Below are 26,029 nucleotides of genomic sequence, written 5' to 3'. Positions count from 1 at the left end.
GGCTGGGCCAGGCTGAAGCCAGAAACTCCATCCGAGTCTCCGACATGGGTAGTAGGGATTCAAGCACTTGGTCCATTTCCTGCTGCCTTGCTAGGCACTTGAGCAGCAAGCTGGATTGGAAGCAAAGTAGCTAGGACTAGATCTGACACTCCAATAGGAGATGCTGGTGTCGCAAAGGGCAGCTTACTTGCTGGGCCACAGCACCGACCCCTGTATGGCTTTTTAAGAGCCAAGTAGGTCGGTGAGTGACTCAGACCTATGAAATAACTCCTCCGAGCCTGCTACTGTGCCCTGATTACCATACCGTTAACTCATTTAGTCAACACCATGTTAAATAGGCTTGTCCCATTTTACAGGTCAGCAAGCCGAGACCCAGAGGGGTCAACTCCATCTTCATTTCCCTAACTGAGCTGGGGGAATCCCTTTTGTCCGTGGCCTTCCTTGTTGGGGAATATTATGGACCCCAGGGGGATGTTGATACCTGGGACATTTCTGAGGACACGTTTGGGCTCCTTGGGGCTGAGGTCTCCCATCGAGACGGGAAGCTGGGGCCAGGCTCATGTATCCGGTTCACCTGTTGCCCTCCGACACAGGGTTGGAGCTCAAAATAGAAATTAGGAAAAAAATGAGGGGCTTAGGTAGGTCCCAAGATGCAAAACATCTTCTGACAGGGAGTTAAATCCTGAATCAAAGCTTTAAATTCCTGCTTACGCTTCTCTGGACAGATCAGATTAAACCCCTAGCAGCCTTGTGACCACGCGCCTGCTCCTGCCATGTTCTTTTCTGGTCAATTTCATCACTTAGTGCCCGCCATTGGGCTTGGTGGAGAAGACGGAGAACAGAAGGGGACAGGAAGTTACTCTATAAGCCCCTCATGATAGAATGACGGGCTCCTGTTAGCAGGTCGGTGGCCGGTGATGCCAAGTCCCCAGCAGAGGCAACCGGCCACACCTGGCTTTGACCTTGGAGAGTGGGAGGGAATTTTCCTCTGTGTTCCGCAGGCCCCCTGCATGGCTGGGGCCTTGAGAAAGCCCTGGCCGACCGCTTGTCCTCTTGGATCTGGAAGCGCCCATAGAAGCCAGAGGGCCTGTCTGCTTGTCTTAGTCGGGCACACTTGGGGCATCCGTGACTTGCCTGGGTGCCACAGGTCCTTGGGTTTGCACGCGGGCTGGGGGTGTAGCTCTCAGGCCAGGCTCGAGGCTCCCTGCCCCCGCGTATGCTGTCGTAGACTGCGCTTTTCTCTGCCTAGAATTTTTCAGGGACCGCCTCTGTCCCTGGCATTTTACTGGGGAATGCGGATGAATGTGTGGGCCTGACTCTTTCTGGGTGTGGTCCCGAGCCCTGCCCAGCCCACTTGCTCCTTGGTGACACCAGTAATAGGGAAGCTGGTATCCTGCACTGCAGACCAGGGTGACCAATGCAGAGAGGGCACACACTTGAGGAGGGAGCTGGCTTCAGACTCTGGTCTTTCTGCCTGTGAAAGCGTGTGTTCCCTCCCCTGCTGTGGGCTGCCCTGAGCCTGCTGGATGGTCAAGCCACAGCTGACCTGATGCCAGTCTGTGAATCCAGCACACGTGGGTAGGTGCCAGGGAGCCTGACAGCCTCAGGAGGATTTCGGGGCAGTGGGAGTCCATGCAGTCTTGCTGGGCGGACACGGGACTGCTCTCTGTTAGACCCTCAAAAGCACGTGCTGCCCTCCCCTACCAGGTCAGCGCCCACGATTGGTCCAGAATGTACTCAGCTAAGAGTTTAGGCTGACATTTTATCATGGCTGAGGGCCGGGCAGCTGGGGACAGTGCTGGGCATGCCGCTGGCTTTGAGTTGGACCAGTTTTCAGCGCACAGCAGGAAGGACTCTAAGCTTTTAGGAAGGTTTCCTGAGCACCTACTAGGTGCTAGGCTGGAGACTGTGAGCTGCTGGCTCAGACGGAGTGTTGTTTTTTTTTTTTTTAAACTGAGTTAATTTTCTGTATCTATTTTTTTTTTTTTTTTAAGAAGGGAGGGTGTGTAGTGGCAAGAGAGAAACAGAAAAAAGAAAATCTTAGTTTCTGGCATTGTTTGAAACAGCAGAGGACCTGCCGCTCCAGGAGCCAGGGTGTGAGTGACAGTCCCTGTCAGGGGGCCGTGTGGTCTTTGTCCACAAGTCCCCTCCATCCCTGTTGTCTCCCGGGCCCTGGGAGTGTGTGCTGGACATCACCGACTCCTGCACCTGTTCTCATCCACGCCTGGCCTGCCTTGCTCACGCCTCGCCTGCTTGGTCTCCCATACGCTGGGCCCTTCTGCCTCTGAGCCCCGCCTCGGGCTGCAAACAACATGGTCCTGAGCAGGGTGGACTTGGCCTCTTCTAGGTACAAGGCCCCGCCCCCCACGGAGCCTAAGGACCATTTTTTTTCCGGTGCCCATTCCGGTTCTCACAAGAACAGGGTTCAGGAGCACTCTTCCTGCCACACTTCTGCAAGTGATAACTTTTTCCTTCTTAGTGACCTGGCCCAGCCCTCTTCTCTGTCCCTGCAAGGAGTGTGTGCCCCTGGGGCCAGAGGTGCCGGTCACTGCACAGGGCCCTGCAGGGTAGAAAGAAAACGGGGCTGCAGGCTGCTCCTTGCTGAGCCCCAAATTAGCCCCGAGGTCGTTAAGTTGTTAGGCTTCAAGGAATGCCTGGAAAATAGAATTCAAGGCTAAGGTCTTGTTGGGTTTGTTTGCTTGCTTGCTTATTTCTTTTTTGGGTGCAAAAAGTTCATGGAAACACATCTTGTGAAAAAACCATGCGTGGAATTGAAATTTGTTTGCACCCAAATACATTTCTCTTTTCATTCCATTTTCCCACAGACGTTTTGAAGTGCCCTGTTTAAGCATCTCCACCCAAAGACCCCAAGAGGACATCTAAAAATAAGTCAGTATAGCACAAATCAGAGTTCCTGCCTCCGCCTCTGGGCCCCAGCCCCTCCCTGGAGGCGAACATGATTTACAGGGACACGGGTACAAATGCCCATGTGGACAATTGCACGACATTTGCAATGACGAGAAGAAAAAAATCACTCCCGTGGCTTTCTTCCCTGAGTTTTTCCGTTACACTTTATTTTTTAAAAGAGTTATTTATTTGAATGGCAGAGTTACAGAGAGGCAGACAGAGAGAGCTTCCACCTGCTGGTTCACTCCCCAAATGATCGTGATGGCTGGAGCTGGGCCGATCTAAAGCCAGGAGCCAGGAGCTTCTTGCAGGTCTCCCACGTGGGTGTAGGGGCCCAAGGACTTGGGCCATCTTCTGCTGCTTTCCCAGGCCACAGCAGAGAGCTGGATCAGAAGTGGAGCAGCTGAGATTTGAACAAGTGCCCTTATGGGATGCTGGCACTGCAGGCAGCCCCTACACCTTATTTTTGACTGTCTCTGTGTTCATAACAGGTAGTTATGAACACAGTTTTCAGGAGGTAGTATGTACAAATGCTGAATTAAATAGTAAGAGTATGTAGGACTTTCCCTTCTCGTCCCAGCCCCTGCCAATCCTTCCCCTCCTTAGAGAAGCTCTGGCCCCAGTGTCTTAGGTGGCCCTCCAGTGAGGCCTTATACACAAGCAGGCAGTACAGAGCCCTTCCTGGGCCCAGCGTGACAGTATCTGCCACACACTGGTGTGCATCTTGCTCTTTGCATCTGTATATTCGACCCACGGTTGGGGGTAGAGGTGGGCCGCTGTGCCCACCAGGCAGTGCCATCTCATGCAATGCGAGTGAACCATACTTAGTGAGCCCGTGCCCTACTCATGGATATTTAGGTTGTTCATGGTCTCTTTGCCAGTCAAATCAAGGCTGTGACAACAGCGCATTCTTTGTGGGTCGTGGCTGTCTCCGGGGTGGCTGTTCGGAAAGCTCCGGCCCCATCATCCAACCTGGGCACGAAGGTGTGGTTAACCAGCCTTTGTGCAGGAGGCTCAGGGTTGGGTGCTGATGAGAGACAGAGCCGGGATAATCCCAGGCCCGCGGGTCTGAAAGCTCACTTTTCTTCCACCTTCTTTGCCTGTTGCCTGTGTCTTGTCCCGGCTCGAGGCCCTGCAGCTGGCCATATAAAGCATCAGAGAACAGCCTGAGTTGTTTCCTAATACGGGCCTGTTGGTGGCACCAGGCCCATAAGATGCCGGCTGGGACAGGAGGTGGGGACGTCAAAACCTCTGAACGCAACCAGCTGGAGAGGCACAGAAACACGGCCAGCTGGGGCTGGGCTGGGCCGGGGTCAGAGGGAACCGAGGTGGAGCGTTAGAGATGGAACAGGCAGACACTGGAGCCCTGGCTTGCGGAGAGGGGCCTTCCCCTTGGTCCGGAAGCAGCAGAGATTCGGGTCTGTCTAGAAGCATGGATTAAGTGCTTGCTGTGTGCGTGGCAGCAGTGAGGTGTTGTAGGTAACCAGGAGGACGGCTGGAGCTGGGAGGGGCAGGTGTTCTTCCTGCTTTCTTGTGTTTGTTTGATTTAGCAAATATTTGCTGCAGGCCTGCCCTGTGCCCAGCACGGTGCTGGGTGCTGGGTGCTGGGTGCTGGGTGCTGGGGGATGTGGCAGCCTGCACCTCGTGGCCCGGAAGGTGGCGTTGAGACCGAGCACTGAATGAGGAGACGGAGTGGCTCTGGGCACATCGGGGAAAAGTGTTCCAGGTGCGGGCAACAGCAGATGTGAAGGCTCCCGGGAATGAAGCTCTTGGTCGTGGTGAAATGAAGAGACTCTGATGTTGGCTGACTGCTGACAGCATACCAGGCACCATGCCGAGGGCTTTGAGTGGGCTCACGGCAGATCTGTGCAGGTGCAGGGGCTTTGGTCTGTCCCCCCCCCCCGCCCCCGTTCTGCACCTAAGGATGACTGAAGCTCGGCGAGATGAAGAGACTGGCCCAGGGCCACACAGCCCTGCAGCCACCGAGCGAGGGCTCAGTCCAGGCCCCCCGTGTCCTGCTCTGTTCCCTTCAGCACTTCCCCTCCCAAGGGATTGGCTGTGGTGTCCTTGGGCTAAAGCAGCACCCACAGTCTAACAGGGCTGTGGCAGTGGGCGTGGTCCCGCAGGAGCCGCAGGTGGAGTGGAGACCTGAAGAAGAGGGCTTGCCATGACTCCTGATGGGGCACTCACTCTGAGAGGCCTCTTCTGGGGGTGGGACACAGATGAACAGGACCCGGCCTTGCTCTGGTTCATCAACAATGGGGTGAGCACCTGCCGTGTGCAGGACAAGACCTCCAGCCAAGAGATGAAGACAGGCTGCCTGTTCCCCACCAGTTCTGGGGAAGCCTTGTCCTTGGTTTGCCCCTCAGGCATTTAGCAAGCAACTGGGCATCGCCTACTGTATGCCGCTGGCATGTGCTGTGCTGAAGAGGAAGAAGTGGGGGGCCTCCCGGCTCCCAGGGCACTAATCAGGGCAGGTGTTGGCAGGATGTGGGGGAGGGGTAGCACCACGGAGGCCCAGCCCCTTCGGCTGGGCCCTGCCTGCCTGTGCAAGCTTCAACGCCTATCACCACTGCTTCTGTCCTCCTTGAAGCCCCAGTGATGCCAGGCTGCTGGCAATTCACCCCCGCAGGCCCTCTCGGCGTCCTCCCCTGCCCCTGTCTCCAGTGCTTGCCCTACCTCCGGAGCTGCTGCACAGCTTCTCGCCTGTGACACTCCGCGTGGGGCGCAGCTTCCCTGCCCACCCCCAGCATGGGTCACGGCCTTCTCCTCCATGCTCTCGTGGCCCTGTTTCTATCAAGTTCCCAGATGCACCTGTGACCCTTTGTGACTGACAAGTACTGTGAGGGCCAGAGAAATCACTCACTGACTTGTATCCAGCCGCTAACAGAGACTGGGTATACAGTAGGTGCCCAATAAATGGTTGTGTGTTGACTGCAGTTATGCCCTTTTTAGGGGAATGGTGCAAAGCTGGAAAGTTTACTCGATTCTTCTTTCCAGCAACGCTGTACTGTGCAGAATGCTGTCCAGGCTCCTGCAGTGACCGTTGTCACACATCGTTGTCCCTCAATAAGTTGAACCCTGGAAGTCCTGCCCTCTCTAATCAGCTCCAGCTCTTGACTAAAAGCCGTCTGAGGGCAGGCACCTGGCACAGTGTCCAGGACAGACGGACGGAGTGAGTGACCCCCAGGCACCGGCTGGATGTCTTCATAGGCAGCGCTCACACCTGAGGGTGGGCTGAGCCGGGCTCGGCGCTGCCAGGGTCTGGCTTGGTGTCTTGGCTCCGTCGCTTCGCCCTGCTGCTTGGTTTGCCCTGAGCGTAACTCGGCGATGGGGTTGCGTCTCTGCGGGGTGGGAGGGTAGAGAGCCTGGCAGCCCTGCAAGTACTGATCTTTATCTTTTGGGAAAGCAGTTCCAGTGGGACAGGTCGGAGCCTGCATCCCGAGCAGTGAGCTCAGCCTCCGGGAAAGTGAGCCGTACAGAAGGGGCAGGAGCAAGGGTGATGGCGCCACATGGCGCGCAGTGCCCGGCGTGGTGGCCCGGCCCTGTTCCCGCCGCTGTCAGCTGCACCTGCTCCGATGCTAGGGCAGAGCCTCCAGGCTTTAAAAGATCGGGGGACACACGTGTCACATACGGCTGACTGCTGTGAGCATTTTAAAGGCCACGGTGCCGCGGTAGTCACCAAGCGTGCACCTCCCCAGTCCCAAGCTCCAGGATGTTAATAACCCGAAGGGGAAACCCCTCGCCTGTGAGGCTTCGCTGCCCATCCCCGCTCTCCAGCCCCTGGAAGCCCTGGGTCTGTTTTTTTCTGTCTCCGTGGTTTGTCCTGCCCTGGAGGTGGGCTACAGGGACCGTGGCCTCGGTGCCTGCCTCTGTGGCTCCACTGCGTGTCTTCAAGGCCCAGCCTTGGTGCGGCAGGTGTCTGAACTTGGTTTCCCTCTAAGCACAGCTGCATAGATACCTATTTTACAGATGAGGACGGGCTCAGAAGGGGAGCTCTGGGGTGGGCAGTTGGGAGAGTTGTCAGCTCTCACGATGCCTCTGGCCACACGGGCAGGCGGCACCCTCGCCAGGCCTCGGTCTCCAGCCCCGTGCCATGGGTAGTTGTGAGGATGCAGTGAGGAGAGGCCTGCCAGGTGCTCGGTTTAGGTGCCGGGTACACAGTCGGTGCTTAATGGATGGTAGCTGTCATTTAAGACGTGAGGCTCAGCTATAGGTCTGGCACTGAGATTTGAACTCGGAGCTATTTCAAACTGCATAGCTGGGAGCTATGAGGTTGGCCTAGAAATCTGGGTCTTGCCACTCGTTCCTCCTTCCCTCTACCTGGAGCCCTAGGCAGGCCAAGGGCTTCCCAGTGTGACGCTGTGCCTCGGTTTCCCCATCTCTCAGAGGAGCAGATGGAGCCCGTGGCTCGCGCCGCGGTGGGTGTTACCGGGGCCTGGAAGTAAGCACGGCTCTCATTTGCAGACGTACTCCGGCCTCTTCTGCGTGGTGGTCAACCCCTACAAGCAGCTGCCCATCTACTCGGAGAAGATCGTGGACATGTACAAGGGCAAGAAGAGGCACGAGATGCCACCACACATCTACGCCATCGCCGACACGGCCTACAGGAGCATGCTGCAGGGTGAGTGGGCCTGGGGGCGACAGGGAGCCCGCGGGGTGGGGCGCTGCGAAGGCCCTCCTCCCACACCCAGCCACCTCCAAGGAGCTGCCTGCTGTGCCTGGCCCCTCCTGTCCGCCCGCCCGCCTGTGCCTCTTGCCAGGAATGCGGAGTTTGGCAGGCACTGCTGGGGGACACAAGGCCTGTGACTGAAAAAGGGAAAAAGCAACGGAACAGCTGAGCTGGCCTGGGAGAGGGAGGAGGGCAGACGGCCTGGGCAAATACGGGCATGGGCCTGCTCCGGCTCTGGGGCTCTCGGCTCTCCGGCCGGGCCCCCGTCGGGAAAGGAAGGGACGGGCTTGAATCACAGCCCAGCGGGACCTGAGTTTGTACCCATCTGTGCCCGACTCCCATGGGACTGTGGACAGATGTCTTGTCTTCTCCAGCCTCAGTTTGCTCATCTCTAAAAGGGGGTGACAGTGTCATCTCACAGCTTGTTGTCAAGGTCACCGATGCCTGTTCCCTATCACAGCTTGTTGTCAAGGTCACCGATGCCTGTTCCCCAATTTAAGACCCTTGATTGTCACTCGCACAGATGTTGCATTACAGGCAGAGTATCCTTAGCCGAAATGCTTGGGACCAGAAGTGTTCGAGATTTGGGATTTGGGAAAATTTGCATTTGTGTAGTGAGGTACCTGGGGGGTGAGACCCAGGTCTAAATACAAAATTCATTCATGTTTCCCATACGCCTTATACACAGCAGGGAATTTTCTTTGATAATCTTAGTAATTTTGTGCACAAAACAAGGTTTTGTCATGTGGGAATTCCACTTACATCATGACCATCCTTAAATGGTTTCGGATTTCAGTTTTCAGATTAGAGATGCCCAACCTGCATCATCACTGCTGTTAGTAAACATTTTTAAAAAGATTTATTTATTGAAAGTCAGAGTTACAGAGAGAGACAGATCATCCATCCACTGGTTCACTCCCCAGATGGCTGCAGCAGCCAGGGCTGAACCAGACTGAAGCCAGGAGCTCCATCCGGGCCTCCCGCATGGGTGCAAGGGCCCAAGGACACGGGCCGTCCTCTGCTGTTTTCCCAGGCACATTAGCAGGGAGCTGGATCACAAGTGGAGCAGCCAAGGACTCGAACTGGTGCCCGTATGGATGTCAGCGTTGCAGGCAGTGACTTTACTCACTAGACCACAACATTGGCCCTGTTAGTAAACATTTTGATTGAGATCGAGCAAGAGATACATGGAGTAGAGTATAAAATGTGTGTTCATAATTTCTAAAGTGTACAGCTTGAAATTAAGTTTAAAAACTATTTTAAATGTACTGTTTTACCTGTCTGAGAGGCAGAGAGACAGAGACCCTCCATCTGCTGGTTCACTCCCCAGTTGGCCGCAACAGCTGGAGCTGAGCTAATCTGAAGCCAGGAGCCAGGTGCTTCTTCCGGATCTCCCATGTGGGTGCAGGGGCCAATTGTAAGTAGAGCAGCCAGGACTCAAACCTGCACCCATATGGGATGCCGGCACTACAGGTGGTGGCTTTACCCACTACGTCACAGTGCTACAGCCCCAGGTAGATAGATTAACTATAGATATAGATAGATAAAGAGATAAGACTCCATCTGCTGTTTTGCTCCCCAAATGCCTTCAATGGCCAGGGTGGGCTAGAGCTTAAGCCAGGATTAGGAATTCAACTTGGGTCTCCCATGTGAGTGGCAGGAATCCAACTACTTGAAACGTCACTGCTGCCTCCTGGGGTGTGCATTAGCAGGAAGCTGGAGTTGGAAGCAGAGTTGGGAACTGCACCCAAGCACTCTGATACAGGACATGGGTGTCTTAACCGTTAGGCTAAATACCTGTTGTATTTCATTATTATTTAAAACCCTGTGTACAGTTACTCACAAACTATATGCATAAGGTATACAAGAAACATAAATGAATTTCATGTTTAGTCTTGGGTCCCAGTCTCAAGATATCTCATTATGCAGACTCAAATATTCCAAATATGAAACACCTCTGGTCCTGAGCATTTCAGATCGGGGACATTCAACCCATGTTATCATGCATGAAACCAGTTATGCATTTTTCTTGTGTTCAATGAGAAGAATACTTAACTGTTAAAATAAGAACTATTAATCTAGACACTCCTAAAATGACCTCGTCACACTTCCAGGGTGTGTGGAATGTGGGGTACTTACTGTGCCTTGAGCAAGGCCTGGCGTGATAAGGCTTGAGAGTGAGACGTTGGTTAGTGTGGGGCTGCTTCCTGGCTTCTATCAGGATAGTGTTTCAGATCCCCCGGAACGGCCACCCCCAAGCCCGACACAGGACCAGGCAGTCAGAACAAGTCCACCGGGCCAGGTGGGGATGGCAGGGAACAAGGAAACACAGCCTCCCATACAGGGGTGGCTGAGCCCTGGAGTAGGGTAGGAATTGGAAGTCGCCAGGTTCTAGAAGGTTCTAAGGGCAGGAATCCAGGTATGCCCAGGAGTTTCCCATTCCAACTAGGGTAGAGGGGCTCAAGCGGACGTGCCCTGAGTTACTACCAGAGGCAGTCAGACTCCACGGAGAGGCTCTGCCGTGGATCAGTCCAGGCGTGGGGCTACCACGACCCGCACAGAGCAGCAGATGGAGACGTGTGAGGACGACCACGGGGTGAGGTCTTGGCTGTACAGCGATGGTCTTCATGTGGGCACTTGGCAGAGCACTTCAGGTGCCCCGTAGCAGAGTCCTGGGTTCCTGTTCCAGCCCTGCTCCGAGTCCAGCTCCCTGCTCACGTGCACCTGGGAGGCTCCAGCAGTTTGATCCTACACCCAGGTAGGAGACCAGATGATTTCCAGGCTCCTGACATTGGCCTGGCCTGGCCCTGGCTGTGGTAGGTGCTTGGGAAGTGAACCAGCAGATGGGAGATCTCTTTTTGTGTCTTTCTCTCTGCCTTTCAAGTAAAATGAAAATCTTAAAAAATTTTTCAGATACATACACACACACACACACACACACACACACGAGTTCATAGAAAAAATGAAACTAGAAGTATGGGTTTATTTTGGTGTAAAACATTTTTTAATTATGTATTTTTTCAGAAAGCACATTTTCCATATATTATGAAAAGGTTACACCAAAATTTTTTAAAAAGATTTATCTTTATTTATTTGAAAGAATTAGAGAGGGGGTAGAGATACAGAGAACGAGAGAAGTCTTCCATCACTAGTTCACTCTCTAAATGGCCTCAACGTCCAGGGCTGGGCCAGGCTGAAGCCAGGAGCTTCATCAAGGTCTCTCATGTGAGTACAGGGGCCCAAGCAGTTAGGCCATCTTCTACTGCTTTCCCAGATCCATTAGCAGGGAGCTAGATCGGAAGTGGAGCAGCTGAGACTCAAACTGGCGCCCATATGGGAAGCTTGCTTTGCAAGAGGTGGCTTAACTGGTTACTGCCACAACATGGGACCCCCAAAATTTTTTTTTTGCATCAAAAATAAACTCATTTTCCACAAGCATATGTCTGTTTCTAACTATATCTCCCCTGTGTGGTCTCCCACCATGGCCAAGTATTTAGAAAGGGGTTTGTTCACCTCTATGGGAAGCTGCAAATCACAAAGTGATGGTGTTCATATCATTTGAGCCCCCATTGTCTGAGCATTCATGAGCACTCTCTGATACTCAGTTCTGAATCCCTCGAACTCTGTTTCCAGCGTCACTGGCTTTGGGAAGCGCTGCCTGCCTTGTTTCTCAAAGCTACCACTGCATTCTGAGTTCATATCCCGATGGTGGACGTGGACACCCCATGACCAGCAAGGGGAAGCCACTGAGTGGGAGGGTGACCGCAGGGCAGACCATGGAAGGGTGTTTCAGGGGCTTCTGGCTCCTGCTGTGGCTGATTCATTGAAGGGCTAGTGTGGAGGGGAGAGCAGGTGTCAGGAGTACGGGAGGAGCCAGTCCAGAGAGACCATCAGAAGACTGTGAGGGGGAGCTTGGAGCTCAACCCAGTGTTATTTGGGCCTACGAAAGGGACTTTCTGAGATGTCATTCAAGCCAAGCCCCTTGGGGGAGGGGTCAAGAGAAATAGGAATTTAAAAACCATACCTTACAGGGCCGGCGCTGTGGCTCACTTGGTTAATCCTCTGCCTGTGGCGCTGGCATCCCATATGGGCACTGGGTTCTAGTCCCAGTTGCTCCTCTTCCAGTCCAGCTCTCTGCTGTGGCCTGAGAGGGCAGTGGAGGATGGCCCAAGTGCTTGGGCCCCTGCACCCGCATGGGAGACCAGGAGGAAGCACCTGGCTCCTGGCTTTGGATCGGCGCAGCGCTGGCCATAGAGGCCACTGGGGAGTGAACCAATGGAAGGAAGACCTTTCTCTGTCTCTCTTTTTCACTGTCTGTAACTCTACCTGTCAAATAAAAAAAAAAAAAAACACTACACCTTACACACGTGTAAGTATAAATTATGTCACATTACTCTGAAGATTTTCCCCTACTTCTGTTTTTTGTTTTTTTTTTTTTTGTTTTGTTTTGTTTTTTGGATGATGATATATTCTGAATTAAAAGATAACGTTCTTTCAGCCCTGGATGTCAGTCCCCTAGTTTGCCTCTCCTGAGATAATCATGGTTTCTGGTTTATTATGTGTGTGGAGGGGGGGGTTTGCCTGTGTTAGCAGATACTCCTTGCAAATGGTAACATCCCATATGTACTTTGCTCGAGTGTTACATGTCAGTCTATATAGGAAGTCCTGCCCCCTTCCCTGTTTTTAAAGTTTTAATTATCATTAAAATTATACATGCAAATATATCAGAATCAAATCAATAATTCCTTGTTGTCAAATAGCTCTCCTCTACTTCTTCACCAGGAGAAATAATTATCTACTACTTTAACAGAATTTTTTTATAATATTTACATCTATATCTAAAAAACTTGATTATATTGCAGATACCTTGATTTGATTTTTTTCTTCAATTTTAGACCTTGCGTATTGACTTCTCACCATGAAAGCTAAAGGTTTAGTTTACTCCCTTGAATTGCTGGTACTGCATTATCTCAACATATATGCCTATTCATAGACTTTGAATACAGCTTTTACATTAATTTTGATAAGATCACATTCAAAGTTTATATTATTATGACTATGTAAATACTATTTAGAGTCTTCATTACTAAGACTATATGGGTGTTATTCGAAGCTGAGTTCTGCACTGTCTTTTGATTTCTTTTCCTGTATGACTTGTTCTTTTTCCTGGAGTTAGTAATTGCCTTTGTTTTTCCAACCTGGTTCTCCATGTACTTCATCATTATCCTTTCCCCTTCTAACTTTGTTGATCTCCTCTTAATATGTCCAGACATGTACTAGGGATCATATTGCTATTCTTTCCTTGAGGATATTTCTACTAGAACCTTCTAACATGTCTTGGCCCAATCTATGACTGGTAGATCTGGAATCTTTCTCCTCATCCTTGAAAGTCCTCACAGTGCTCTCATGGTGGAGTCCTTGTTTACCATTTTCCATGTCTTCTGCTTCCTTTATGTTCCTGTTTTAAATGGAGCACCTTCTCTAGCAGGCTCTAAAGAAAGGATGTATTTCTATGTGTTAAGATGCATATATGAGGGGCCAGTGCTGTGGCGCAGCAGGTTAAAGCCTTGGCCTGAAGCGCCAACATCCCATATGGGCACTGGTTCTAGTCCCGGCTGCTCCTTTTCCAATCCAGCTCTCTACTGTGGCCTGGGAAAACAGTAGAAGATGGCCCAAGTCCTTGGGCCCCTGCACCCATGTGGGAGACCCAAAAGAAGCTCCTGGTTCCTGGCTTTGGATCAGTGCAGCTCCGGCTGTTGCGGCCATCTGGGGAGTGAACGAGTGGATGGAAGACCTTTTTCTCTGTCTCTACCTCCCTCTGTAACTCTGTCTTTCAAATAAATAAAGTAAATCTTAAAGATGCATATATGAAAGACTTGATGCTTTTCTGACACTTAAAGGATAGTTGAGCTGAATTTAAAATTTTAGGCCCAAAGTAGTTTTATTTCAATATTTTTAAGGTACTACTTTATTACTTTCTAGCTTTGGTTTCATTTTTGAAAAGATAAAACTCAATCTAATTTTTTTTAAGATTTATTTATTTTGACGGAGTTACAAAGAGAGAGAGAGAGAGAGAATCTTCCATCTGCTGGTTCACTTTCCAGGTGGCTGCAATGGCCAGCGCTGGGCCAGGCTGAAGCCCGGAGCCTGGGACTCCATTCAGTTATTCCATTTGAGTGACAGGAGCCCAAGTACTTGAGCATCATCTTCTGCCTCCCAGTTGCATTAGCAGGAAGCTGGATTGGAAGTTGAGCAGCCAGAACTCAGAGCAGCACTCTGATATGGGATGCCGGCATCCTAAGCCATGGCTTAACCCACTGTTCCATAATGCCCACGCTTTTTTATATTTTTCATTCTGTATCTTCAGTTTTGTTTTCTTTTTTTTTTTTTTAAGATTTATTTATTTATTTGAAAGTCAGAGTTGCACACAGAGAGGAGAGGCAGAGAGAGAGAGGTCTTCCATGTGTTGGTTCACTCCCCAAATGGCCACAATGGCCAGAGCTGCGCCAATCTGAATCCAGGAGCCAGGAGCTTCCTCCGGGTCTCCCACGTGGGTGCAGGGGCCCAAGGACTTGGGTCATCTTCTACTGCTCTCCCAGGCCATAGCAGAGAGCTGGATCAGAAGTGGAGCAGCCAGGTCTCCAACTGGTGCCCATATGGGATGCCGGCGCTTCAGGTCAGGGAGGTTAACCCGCTGCGCCACAGCGCCGGCCCTTTTAGTTTTATTTGCTAACCTTTCCATTGAGTCTTTAATTACTGACTTTTTTTTAATTGATAAGAAATACACTTCTGTTTCTTTTGTATAGAAGAATGATTCTTCCGTGGATGAGAGAGCTCATTTCTGGAGGCCACTTCTTCACTGATAGTCTCTGTCTCCTCCACAATGTGCATTTCCTATGTGTCTCGTTTGACTTCTGCCATCACACTGGTGGCTCTCCGTAGATGCCTGGCAATTCCTACCTGTCTATCCATCCGGGGGCTGCTTCAGCGCATGGGGCAGCAAAGACGTGGTGGGCGCTCAGGGCTGGTAGGTGGGGCTTGCGCCGAGGATGAGCTGGCTAGAGCAGGAAGGAGCTGTGCTGTTGCACTGGGGGCACTGCTGATGGTTCCTTCTGTTTTTCTCAGGCTGATCTGATTCTTCAATAAGGCTTGTCTGAGCTTCCGCCTGGGAGTTAACCGTCTCTCATCATTTTGAGCCCCTGTTGAAAAGAGATTGAAGGTTTCAAAGTTCAGGATGGGATTTGCGTATTCTCCTTACAGACCTCCCTGGATGTTAAGTCGGGAACCCTGCGGGGGAGTGGCCAGGGCGGTCACGGACTCCACAGAGTGTCGGAGATTCCCAGCAGGCAGATGGTCACCACATCCTTACGTTCCTACCTCCCCTCGTGCAGGCCCTGCCAGGTTCTGGGGTCTGGGGGAGGAACAGGAGATTCTGGGGTGAGGCTAGGCTGCTTCCCGGCTCCCTCCACTGCCTGTTTCGTTTTCTTCTTCCTCGGGGCTGGGGCTGCCCCTCCCGCTTTCTGCCTCCCAAGGTCATGTTGCTATTCTGTCCTCTCCAGTTCTTTTTAGACTGGGCATGGGAATTTTTTTTTTTTTTTTTTGACAGGCAGAGTGGACAGTGAGAGAGAGAGAGACAGAGAGAAAGGTCTTCCTTTTGCCGTTGGTTCACCCTCCAATGGCCGCTGCGGTCGGTGTGCTGTGGCCGGCGCACCACGCTGATCCGATGGCAGGAGCTAGGTACTTCTCCTGGTCTCCCATGGGGTGCAGGGCCCAAGCACTTGGGCCATCCTCCACTGCACTCCCTGGCCACAGCAGAGAGCTGGCCTGGAAGAGGGGCAACCAGGACAGAATCCGGTGCCCTGACCGGGACTAGAACCCGGTGTGCCAGCGCCGCAAGGTGGAGGATTAGCCCATTGAGCCACGGCGCTGGCCAGGGCATGGGATTTTGAAAACCCTTCAGGGTCACTCCAGTGAGGTGTGGGGAGGGAGGAGAACTAAGTCTGTGGGTTCATGCCACCACTCTCTGGGGCAGTTCCTCCCCTCCTCTGCCCTCTTTCCCAAAGAAGCAATAATGGTGGTAAAGGACTTTGGTGTTTTTTTTGTTTGTTTGTTTGGTAATAGACTTTTATTATGTGTGTCCTATGTGTTCAGGGCTTTCTGAGAATATTAATGAATCCTGATCACAAACCTACGAGGTAGGCAGAATCATACGAGAGCTTTTCACCTGAAACAACGATAGTGCCCACATCTGAAGGGTCTTCAACAAGTTCATGGAAAACATGCATTGTGAAAAACTATATGCGGGTTTCTATTTTTTTAACACAGAAATAAACTTAACTTTTCATTTTCCATGAAGATTTTGGAGGACTCTCATATGTGACCTAAAATAAAAATGATACTAAATGATAAAGTATGGTGGGCTGGCGTTTTTCCCATGACCTTGACCTGGATCATGAACATCAAGTTCTTCCTTCACGTGTGTCCTGAGCACACGCTTACATGGCTTCCTGGGTGATCCAACACGAAGGGGAAACTGAGGCACAGAAACCTGAGGAATTGGTGAAGGCCCAGCAAGTGTCAGACTGGATTTGAACTTGGGTTCCTCACTCCGGAGCCTTAGCCTTGGTACTGAGCTGCTCTGGGGACCCCTCTCTCTCATGGGTGGGCACCTGCTTCGGCAGTCTGCAGTGAGTTAGTGAGTTAACAAGATGGACGTGAGGACAGGTCCACTGAAGCTGGCCAGATAAGAACCGGGTCCCTAGGGTGAGAAGGAGCGTGATAGGCTGTCACTGTAGCCTGCTGGGAGGGGCCGCAGGTGGTGCCTGCACTTGGCCCCGCCTCCGGAAGTGCTCGTGAGCACCAAGTGACCCCTAGGATTGAAAGGGAGACCACAGGCTGGTGCCGTGGCTCACTAGGCTAATCCTCCACCTTGCGGCGCCGGCACACTGGGTTCTAGTCCTGGTTGGGGCGCCGGATTCTGTCCCGGTTGCCCCTCTTCCAGGCCAGCTCTCTGCTCTAGCCCAGGAGTGCAGTGGAGGATGGCCCAAGTCCTTGGGCCCTGCACCCCATGGGAGACCAGGAGAAGCACCTGGCTCCTGCCTTCAGATCAGTGCAGTGCGCCAGCCACAGCGCATCGGCCGCGGCGGCCATTGGAGGGTGAACCAATGGCAAAAGGAAGACCTTTCTCTCTGTCTCTCTCTCACTGTCCACAGCCAGCCCTGACTGGCACTGGCTCCAGGCTGAGGGCGGCTTTGACCAGAGACTCCACGTTGTGTCCTGGAACTGGCAAAGGCGCCACTTGGCTGGGCCCCTCTGTCTGTGGCTGGGAGGCCCTGGGGCACTGGCTCTTGCTCTCCTGATCCCACAGAGGCTGCTCTGGGAGCCAGGCATGCAGGAAGGGCACTGGCAGGCCTCACACTCGCTGCTCCATGAACCACACCGCATGTAGCCCTCACCTGTGCTCTGCAGAGTGGTGGCACCTCCCCATCGAGGCTCAGCGCACCAAGTGACAAGGCCCCACGACCAAGAGTCTGATCTGGAGATCCACCTTCTGCGGCCCTTGGAGCAATTTTCTCTTTCCTGGGGCAGTGTGGCAGCTGGGGCCATCGCACAGAAGAGAGAACTGAGGCTGCTTTAGGCCTTAGGTGTCTGTCTGTACAGGCTACTATAACAGAGTCCTGTAATCTGGGGGCTGGGAAGTACAAGGTCAGAGTGAGTGCCTGGTTAGGGCCCAGTTCCTGGTTTACAGATCGGCACCTTCTGCGTTCTCCTGGGGTGGGAGGGGTGAGCAAGCTCCCTGGGACCTCTTCGTGCAGGACACACTCCAAGTCCAAATCACCTCCCAGTAGGATTGCCCTGGGTGTGTGGATGTCAAACCTCTGTGTTTGCTGGAGGCACGAAGCACCTGTCCATTAGGGAGGGTTGGACTTGGCCTGACACAGGTGCTCCCCATCCGGAATCACTGCTGTCCATCACCGCTGCCCTGGATCCCGCGTTAGGTTTGGTGCTGACAAAAAGATGTTAATAGCAGGTACTGAGCACTCAGATGGGTTGAGTAATTTTAAAAAGTTATTTGCCTATTTGAAAGGCAGAGTGACAGACAGAGGGAGAGAGTGATCTGCTGGTTCATTCTCCAAATGACCACAACAGCCAGGGCTGGACAGGCCAAAGCCAGGAGCCTAGAACTCCATCCAGATCGCTCATGTGGGTGGCAGGACCCAAGTACTGGAGCCATTGCCTACTGCCTCCCAGGGTGTACTCTAGCAGGAAGCTGGCATGGAGGTGGAGTTGGGACTTGAACTCAGGAGTTTTGTGGGTCACTCCCAGGACCCCAAACAGTGGCTTAACAACCTGTGCACAAACACCCCCCTTCAGCAGCCTCTTTGGTAAGAGTACTGACTCCGTTCGTTCATGGAGGGTGGGGCCTCTGTGCCCAGCGACTCCCCTAATCCCGCCCCCTTCTGACCACTGGTGAATTTGGAGGTGTGTGGGACATGGACGGGCATCCTGACCACTGCTGCATTGATTTCTCTCACAAGCCTGTCTTTGGTGTCCATGATTCCTTGCAGGAATGGGAGAGAGCACAGGAAAATTCTTAAAAAATAATCAGGGAGGGGCCAGTGCTGTGGTATGGTGAGCTAAGCTTTCACCTGCAGGGCTAGCATCCCATATGGGCTCCAGTTCAAGTCCCAGCTGCTCCTCTTCCAATCCAGCTCTCTGCTGTGGCCCGGGAGGGCAGTGGAAGATGGCCCAAGTGCTTGGGCCCCTGTACCCACAGGGGAGACTAGAAGAGACTGCTGGCCCAGCTCCAGCCATTGTGGCCATTTGGGGAGTGAATCAGCAGATGGAAGATCTCTCTCTCTCTCTCTCTCTCTCTCTCTCTCTCTCTCTCTCTCTCTCTCCCCCTTTCAAATACATTTTTATAAAAATTCTGAAAAACATCAGGGAGCATTGTGCTGAGGATGCAGACACGTGCAGGAGTGACGGGGACAGTGCTGCTGGTCCTCGGCGTGGGTTCCTGACGCCAGTTCCCTAGTTCAGTCCACAACACCTGCTGAGGCCCTACTGTGTGCCCGGCGCTGCCCTGGGCACTGTGTGTCCAGGGAGGCACAGGTGATTAATCAAGTCATTCCGGGAACAAATGTGTGACAGAGACAGAATCCGGGGAGCTGCCAGGTGCAGCCGCAGGGACCTACTGCAGGCTGGGAGGGCAGGGGCAGCCCCCTTGGGAGGTGACTCGTGAACTTGACCTGGATCTTTGAAGCTGGCAGGTTGGAGCAGAGAGTGTGGGAGGTGGGAGTTGAGGTGCCAGAGGGAGAAGCCTGGTTTTCCTGTACTGCAGGCCCATCTGCTCACAGGTTCTACTTTTAAATTGCCATCTCTTTTCAGGGTGGGGGAGAGGGCTGGAACATGCCCCCCTGGGGCCCAGCACAAGCCCCAGAGTAGCGCTCCCTCCCCAGCTCTGGGGAAGAATGGTGCAGAGAGGAAGGCTGGGCAGAGAGGAGAGCTCTGGCCGGTAGAGCAATGGTTTAGCGTGTGGGTGCTGGACCTGGATTCAAAACCCGCTTCTGCCAGTGCCATTTCCCCAGGCCTCAGTTTCCTCGTTGGTCCCGTGCTGGCTGCACCTGTGAGGCTTGATCTGGACAGTGCATGGGAGCACCGTGCCTGGAGGGGACAGGTTCAGCCACTGTCAAGGACCGCGAATTGGTCATGCTCCCATTTGGCTCCCAGGGGGTCTGGAACCCTCTGGCCACCTCCGTGTGGAGCGTTAGGTAGAGAGCCACATTCTGTGTGCGTTGGAGGCTGTGTCCTCCCTCTTCTTTGGCCCCGAGGGCGTTGGTGGCCCTGCAGGGACGTGGCCACCTCCCTGTCCCCAGTCCCACCGTAGCCTGGCACCAGGAGGAGGAGAAGCAGCGAGCCTGCCCCGTTCTCAGCCTAGCTCTGTTTTCTCCTTTTATGGTCAGCCTGCAGGCCTTCGGCTCCCCAGCCAGGAACCAGGAGCTTGTGTTTGGAATCAGGGCCAAAATAGCTGGTCTACAGGGAGCCAGGCACCTCCTGAGAGCCTCAGGCGGCTGCTCTGCAGGGGGGGGCACCATGGAAGCCCCTTTTTGTTCTCAAAAGCGCACCCCAGAGACCCAACTCCCTTGTGCAAGGCAGGACCCTTTGCCCGTAACGTGAGCCTTGGGGCAGCTCAGCCAGGGGGCGCCCTGCTGGTCTTTAAGCTTCCTGCTGGGGCTGCTCTGCCTCGATTTCCCCCGGGGACCCCTACACGTCCTTCCCAAGGCAGCTCAGGTGCCCCCTCTGTGGGGACAGTGTCCTGGTCTCTCGGGGGAGGGGGGTGTCCATTGCACCCCCCAGCTGTGGGTCCTCTCCTGGCCTGACTGCCATCCTGGGACAAGGCTTGGTGGATCCTGATCGACTTGAGTGTTTGTAGTGCTTGGCACATAGCAGGGGCCCAGGACTCGGGTGCTGAGTGAATCTGTGAGTGTATGAACCTGTACTTACCATGGCTTCTGCCTTGACTGTCTCTCAGAGAGACAGACAGACAAGGAGGGGGCGAATGGAGAGGAAGGGAGCAATAAGGGTTTGCTCAGTACCTGCTGTGCACCCAAGTTCACTGTGGTGCCAAGTCAAGCACCACAGGCCTTGACCTTCAGGGGTTCACGGGCAGGTGGGAGCAGCATTAGAAAGGGTTTCCTAACTGTTGGGACCTTGCAGGCTTGTCTGAAGTGTAAGAAGTCAGGTTGTATAAAATTAACTATATTTTTTACAAGAAAGCTTTAGTGTGCTGTAATTTGGTGTCGTGAGTTAACCCGTTTCTAAGTGTGTCGTGTACCCTGTGCTGTTTGCAGTCACTGCGCGGTCCCAGTCCCAGCCCCCTCACACTACCTGGTCTTCCCGTGCCGGACGTGTCCTGGGATGGAATCGGCTGTGTGGCCTTGGGCACGTGGTGCTTTCAAGGTCCCATCCATGTTGGAGCGTGGCTACTTTACGCCTCTTTGCGACTCAGTGGTACCCTGTGGATTCGTCTGTCCATTCATAAGTTGATGGACATTTTGCTTGTTTGTGTTTTGGGGCTATTGTTGACAATGGGAGGTTGCATAGTTTATACCAGTCTGGAGGAGAATCGTGGACTCCACCTGCTGTATCACCGCTGGGAGGTCCCATTATCATTCCATGTGCCTGTATCTTTCTCCCTAAGAGTACTGAGATGTACACAGTTAGATTACGCTCGTAGTGAGGTTAATTTGGATTGCGGGAGTCAGGGCTCCCACTAGGCCTTGTGGCATCTTTAAGGCATGAGAGAAAGGTACCTCTTTCTCCAGACATTTTTCCTCCATCTGCTGGAAGTTTGTTGTAATAAAACCTACACTGACCAACCAAAGGGAGTAGCTCCTCCTAGAATTATGCAGTGTGCAACCTGTACCACTGTCTACGGAAGCCCTGCAGGTAGAAAATGCAGTGGAGAGGTCTTTGATTCTGCTCTGGAGAGCTGTAGCGTCAGAGAAGGCATCACGGAGGAGGTGGCTCCCAAGGTGACATTTCAGGGATGGATTAGGGTATATGCCCAAAAGGTTGAAAACAGGTATTAAGAAAACATTGCACGTGAATGTTCATGGCAGTACTAATTGCGATAGCTAAATGTGGAAGCAACAATCCGTGGGTGAATGTGTCAGTCAAGCGTGGTTCATTGGTACAGTGGAATGTTCTGTAGCCATAGACGGGATGAAGTCTGGTGCCTGCCTCAAAGCGGATGGGGCTCAGACCCCTTCAGCTGTGGGTGGGAGTTGGGCACAGAGCTCAAGATTCCACTTGGGATCCCTGAGCCCCATATCGGGGCGCTTGGGTTCAGGTCCCAGCTCTGCTCCCAATGACAGCTTCCTGCCAAAACTGACCCTGGGAGGCAGCAGATGAGGGCTCAAGTCGTTGGGTCCCTGCTGCCCACATGGGAGGGAGACCCAGACTGAGGTTGTTTGTTTGTTTGTTTGTTTGTTTTTAAGATTTATTTATTTATTTGAAAGAGTTAGGAGAAGCGGAGAGGGAGAGAGAGAGAGGTCTTCCATTCAGCTCGTTCACTCCCCAGTTGGCCACAATGGCCAGAGCTGAGCTGATCCGAAGCCAGGAGCCAGGAGCTTCTTCTGGATCTCCCACGCAGGTGCAGGGGCCCAAGGACTTGGACCGTCTTCTATGGCTGTCCCAGGCCATAGCAGGGAGCTGGATTGGAAGTGGAGCAGCTGGGACTTGAACTGGCACCCCTATGGGATGCCGGCACTGCAGGCCCCCAGACTGAGTTTTCAACTCCTGGTTTTAGCCTGCGCCGTCCTGTCCACTGTGGCCATTTGGGGAATGAACCAGCAGATGGGCACTTGCTCTCTCTTTTTCCTCTCTCCTTGCCTTTCAAATAAAAATGTCAGGAATAAAGTCTCTCTTACAAAGAAAACATTCTGCTAAGTGAAGGAAGCTGGACCCAGAAAACCACGCACTGCGTGATCCTGTTCATGAGAGCCAGCTGGAAGGGGGGCACCACAGAGACGGAAAGCAAGTGGGTCACTGCCAAGGGCGCGTGGTGTGGAACTCAAGAAGTGGTGCTTGAGCCATGGTGGTGTTGAATGATGGGCTTCAAAAGTGGCTGATTTTCATGTTAGGTGAGGTTCATTTCCATTCAGAAGAGAGCGTGTAGAAGAGGCAGGAGAAGAGGTGGCAGAGCTCAGGGCAGAAGAAACAGCTACTATTCACGTAGGAGGGACTGGGCTGCTTTGTACATGCAGGGAGCAGGGGAAGGAATCCCAGGGCCCCAGGCGGTGGTGGTCCCTGTGCTCCACGTGGGTCACGGAGCCAGCTTCTGCCCGTCACCAGCCCTCTCTGCTTCCCACGATTGCCTCTCCGCTGGGACCGTCCCAGGCCAGAGGTCTCCTAGCAGCCCCCAGCACAGAGCTCCCCACCCCACCCCGAGCTCCCAAGCCCTCCTCTGGAGCCCGCTCCCTCTCCTGGGGGTGGAGGCTGGGCATTGTGTGCCTCTCTGCGGCACTGGGAAAGCGTAGTCCGTTTCCACGCGGTCTTCCCCTCTGGGTGGACGTTGATGGCACAAGCAGCTGCTTGCCCCAAGGCGGGATGCCCCCTCTATGTGTTTCCCATCCGCAGGAGTGTCCTGCTGACTTGTGTCTGTCTCGGGGGGTGTGCTGGCGATATACAAGTTCTCTTGTGTCCTCCCCATCTTCATCCTGTAAGGTGACACGGTGCAGGGAGAGGTTGTGAGAAGGTGAAATAGCGCAGGGGTGAAATGCAAGCTGTGTGAAGTCGGACACTGGCTTGGAGTCCCCGCCTGCCCTGCACCAGCTGTGTGACCCTATTAGTTTCCTGTGGCTGCTGCAGCAAATGACCCTGAACTTGGTGGTTTACGACGTCCTTGGGCAGTTCTGGAGGTCAGAGGTCTGAAATCAGGGTGTGATTGCTTCTCAGCCTCTTGGCTGTGATCAGGTGACATCAAGGTGTCATCAGGGTGGGTCCTGGAGGAAGCCGGGAGGGAGGCCCTGCCCACACCTTCCCTACCCCTCACTCCCATCCCCACCCTGCCTGGCCCCGTTCTGCTGGTGGGCAAATCCAGTCTCCTCTGCCTCCTTCACTGGGCTTCTCTCCGGTCTCTGATCTCCCTGTCCTTTTTCTTGGAAGCAAGGAGACCAGTCAGTGGTGCAGTTGTCCCCCTAACCCAGGGCGATCTCACCTTGTGCCACAGTTCATCTGCAAGACCCTCATTCTAAATAATGCCACGTTCTGATGTCCGAAGAAGACATCTTTTGGGGGCCACGATGGGGATCCCCTGCACAGTGACCTTGGACGTGTGTCCCCTCCCCTCTGAGCTCCACGAGTCTGTGAGATGGAGGTGAAGCCAGCGCCCAGGATGAAAAGGGGTCACGTGGGCATGGAGGCCCCCCAGCCACGCCCCTGCCGCAGGGCAGCAGCTGGGCAACCGTTTCTCTTTGCTGTGTGGTCAGGCTGGCTTCAGACTTCCCCCTGACTGTTTTTGGTGGGACAAGGAAAGGTTCTCTGTGTTTATCACACACAGGAAACCAAAAAGGAGGAGACGGAGGGAGAGGACATTGCCTCCGTCCTCATCTGTGGTCCCTCGGACCTGATCCCCGGCCACAGCCATTGTGGGCAGTATTCTCAGTGGTTTGACAGTATTCTCATTGCAAGTGCAAGTGTGGAAGGGAGTGTACACTTGTACAACCAGCCCTGGTATCCCAGGCAGAGCCGCTCCAAGACCCCCTGCAGGTCCCTTATGTAAAACAGGGAGGAGCCTGCATATGAGCCACGCCCATCCTCCTGCAGACCTGAGGTCATCCCTAGCTGACCTCTCCTCCCTAATGCAATGCAAATGTGGGGTGAACAGTGGCCAGACAGGGTTGTTTAGGGGAGAGGGACAAGGACAAAAGTCTGTACTCTTCTTTCCTGAATATTGTCGTTCTGTGGGTGGTTGGCTTTGCTGGTGTGGAACCATCCACTGGTTCACCCACCAAAATGACTGGGGCTGGGCCAGGCTGAAGCCAGGGTCTCCCACATGGGTACAGGGGCCCAAGAACCTTGCCTATCACTTGTTGCTTTCCCAGGCACACTAGCAGGCAGCTGGATCAGAAGTGGAGCAGCTGGGACTGGAACTGCTGCCCACTGGGGACGCCAGCACCGCAGGTGGTGGCTTTAACCCCCTTTGCCACAGCGCCAGCCTCTGGTCTTTTGCTCTTGCAGGCACTGTTGTGGAGAAGAACGTGGGTTGAGTCTTTGTGTTTCCAGAGTATTCTTGAGAGGTTACAGCCCAGGAAGCCACACAAAGGTGCAGGTTGTAGGTCTCATGGGAAGAGATGGAACAGGACATGGGTAGGACCATGAGGGCCTTCTTCCCCGACTGTCCTGGAGCCCATCTTCCCACAGGTCTCACTTTGCCTCTGCTCAGAGGCCAGTCTGAGTGGCAGCCTCCTCATAGCCCGTGCCTGTGGCCCTGCTGGCAGCCCTGGCCCTAGCTTCCATATGGGTGTGCAGAGAGCGAGAAACGGGAATTAAATATCCTATTGGCTCTTCTGCTTTGTGTCCTAGGGATGTGGTTCAGTCGGGCGCCCTGAACGTCCGTCTGTGGTCTGAAGGCGGAAAGAATTGCTCTGTGGTAGGCCAGACCTCCTCTGTGTGGCCTGAATCTCCCCTGACTGCTAGGCGTGGTCACTGCTGGCCTCTATGGGAGCCAGAGAGGCATAGGCCCCACCTATCCACTTAACTGTCCACCCATACACCCAACTTCTCCACCCACCCACCCATCCACCCATCTACCCACCCACCCATCCATCCTCCCAACCATCCACCTACCCATCCAACCATCCACCCATCTTTACGTCTGCCTGGGTATCCACCCATCCATCCATCCACCCATCTACCCATCTACCTACCCACCCATCCATCCATCCTCCAAACCATCCATCTACCCATCCAACTATCCATCCATCTTTACATCTGCCTGGGTATCCACCCACCCATCCATCCATCCATCCATCCATCCAAGCAGAAACTCTGCTCAGGCTCTGGGGGCAGGAAGTGAGGCCCCTCAGAACTCTGTCCACCTGCTGTGCTCCCCGTCCTTGATTGAGCTCTGAGTTGGAAGCCAGAGAATCTGATGGATGTAGCCCAGGGTACATTCTTACTTCTCCACTGGGGACCGGGAGAGCTTGGAGGGCAGTCCTTCCATGTACACAGTGGCAGGGTGCCACCGTGGGGAAGTCTCCTAAAAGAACTCAGCTGCAGAGGGAATGGACCCTGGATTTCCAAAACCCGAAAGTGTCCCCACACCATGTTACAGGAGAGGGAACTGAGGCATGGAGAAGTCTAAGAACATTTGTCCAAGGCCACAGAGCTGGGAAGTAGCCAGCCAGTGTGTCTGGATCCAAGCCCGTGCTCTGCCCATCGCTCCACTCTGGGCAGGGTGGTCTCCTGGGAGCCCCCAGCGCTGGTGTGGCTGCTGCTCACAGCCTCCAGGGTGAGGCAGGCTCCAGCATCTACCTGGGCTGTCTCTGATCTTTTGTCTTGGCCCCCTGTCCCCTGGGCAGTGAGCCCAGCCCACCCACAGTGGAGCCCATGTGCAGAAGCCTCACAGGGGGAGGGTCTGGGAAGAGCCGAGTGCACACTCTCAGTTCTAAGCGAATTCTGATTCCGGCTTCTGCTTTGTTTCTGTCTACAGATCGGGAGGACCAGTCCATTCTCTGCACGTAAGTGGAGCTGCGTTTTATCTGTATCTGAGGTCTCACCAATGAAAGGAAACAGCCATTTTTTTTTTCATGTGTTCATCATTCCAAGTGCCCAAATGCCCCTGAGAGCCCAGAAGGGGCCGAAGCCAGGAGCCGGGAGCTCAGTGCTGGACTCCCACATGAGTGGCAGAGACCTGACTACCTGCTGCCACCCAGTGTGCGTTAG

General features: G+C 53.6%; 1 protein-coding gene across 5 annotated transcripts in view; it reads left to right on the top strand.

The window, feature by feature from the left end:
* MYH11 (myosin heavy chain 11) overlaps positions 1 to 26,029 on the top strand; it is a 117,297-nt gene that overhangs the window by 19,316 nt on the left and 71,952 nt on the right. For all 5 annotated transcript variants that reach the window (NM_001082308.1, XM_089320606.1, XM_089320605.1 and 2 more), the window contains 2 exon segments: positions 7,375 to 7,531; positions 25,797 to 25,824. In NM_001082308.1, the coding sequence (NP_001075777.1) occupies positions 7,375 to 7,531; positions 25,797 to 25,824 (185 nt within the window).

The sequence above is a fragment of the Oryctolagus cuniculus genome, chromosome 19 (assembly GCF_051225735.1).
Source record: "Oryctolagus cuniculus isolate XC-2025 breed Fujian yellow rabbit chromosome 19, ASM5122573v1, whole genome shotgun sequence".
In the NCBI taxonomy this organism is placed as follows: Eukaryota; Metazoa; Chordata; class Mammalia; order Lagomorpha; family Leporidae; genus Oryctolagus; species Oryctolagus cuniculus.
The sequence above is the reverse complement of the archived record's forward strand: the minus strand, read 5'-3'. Positions and strand labels throughout refer to the sequence as shown.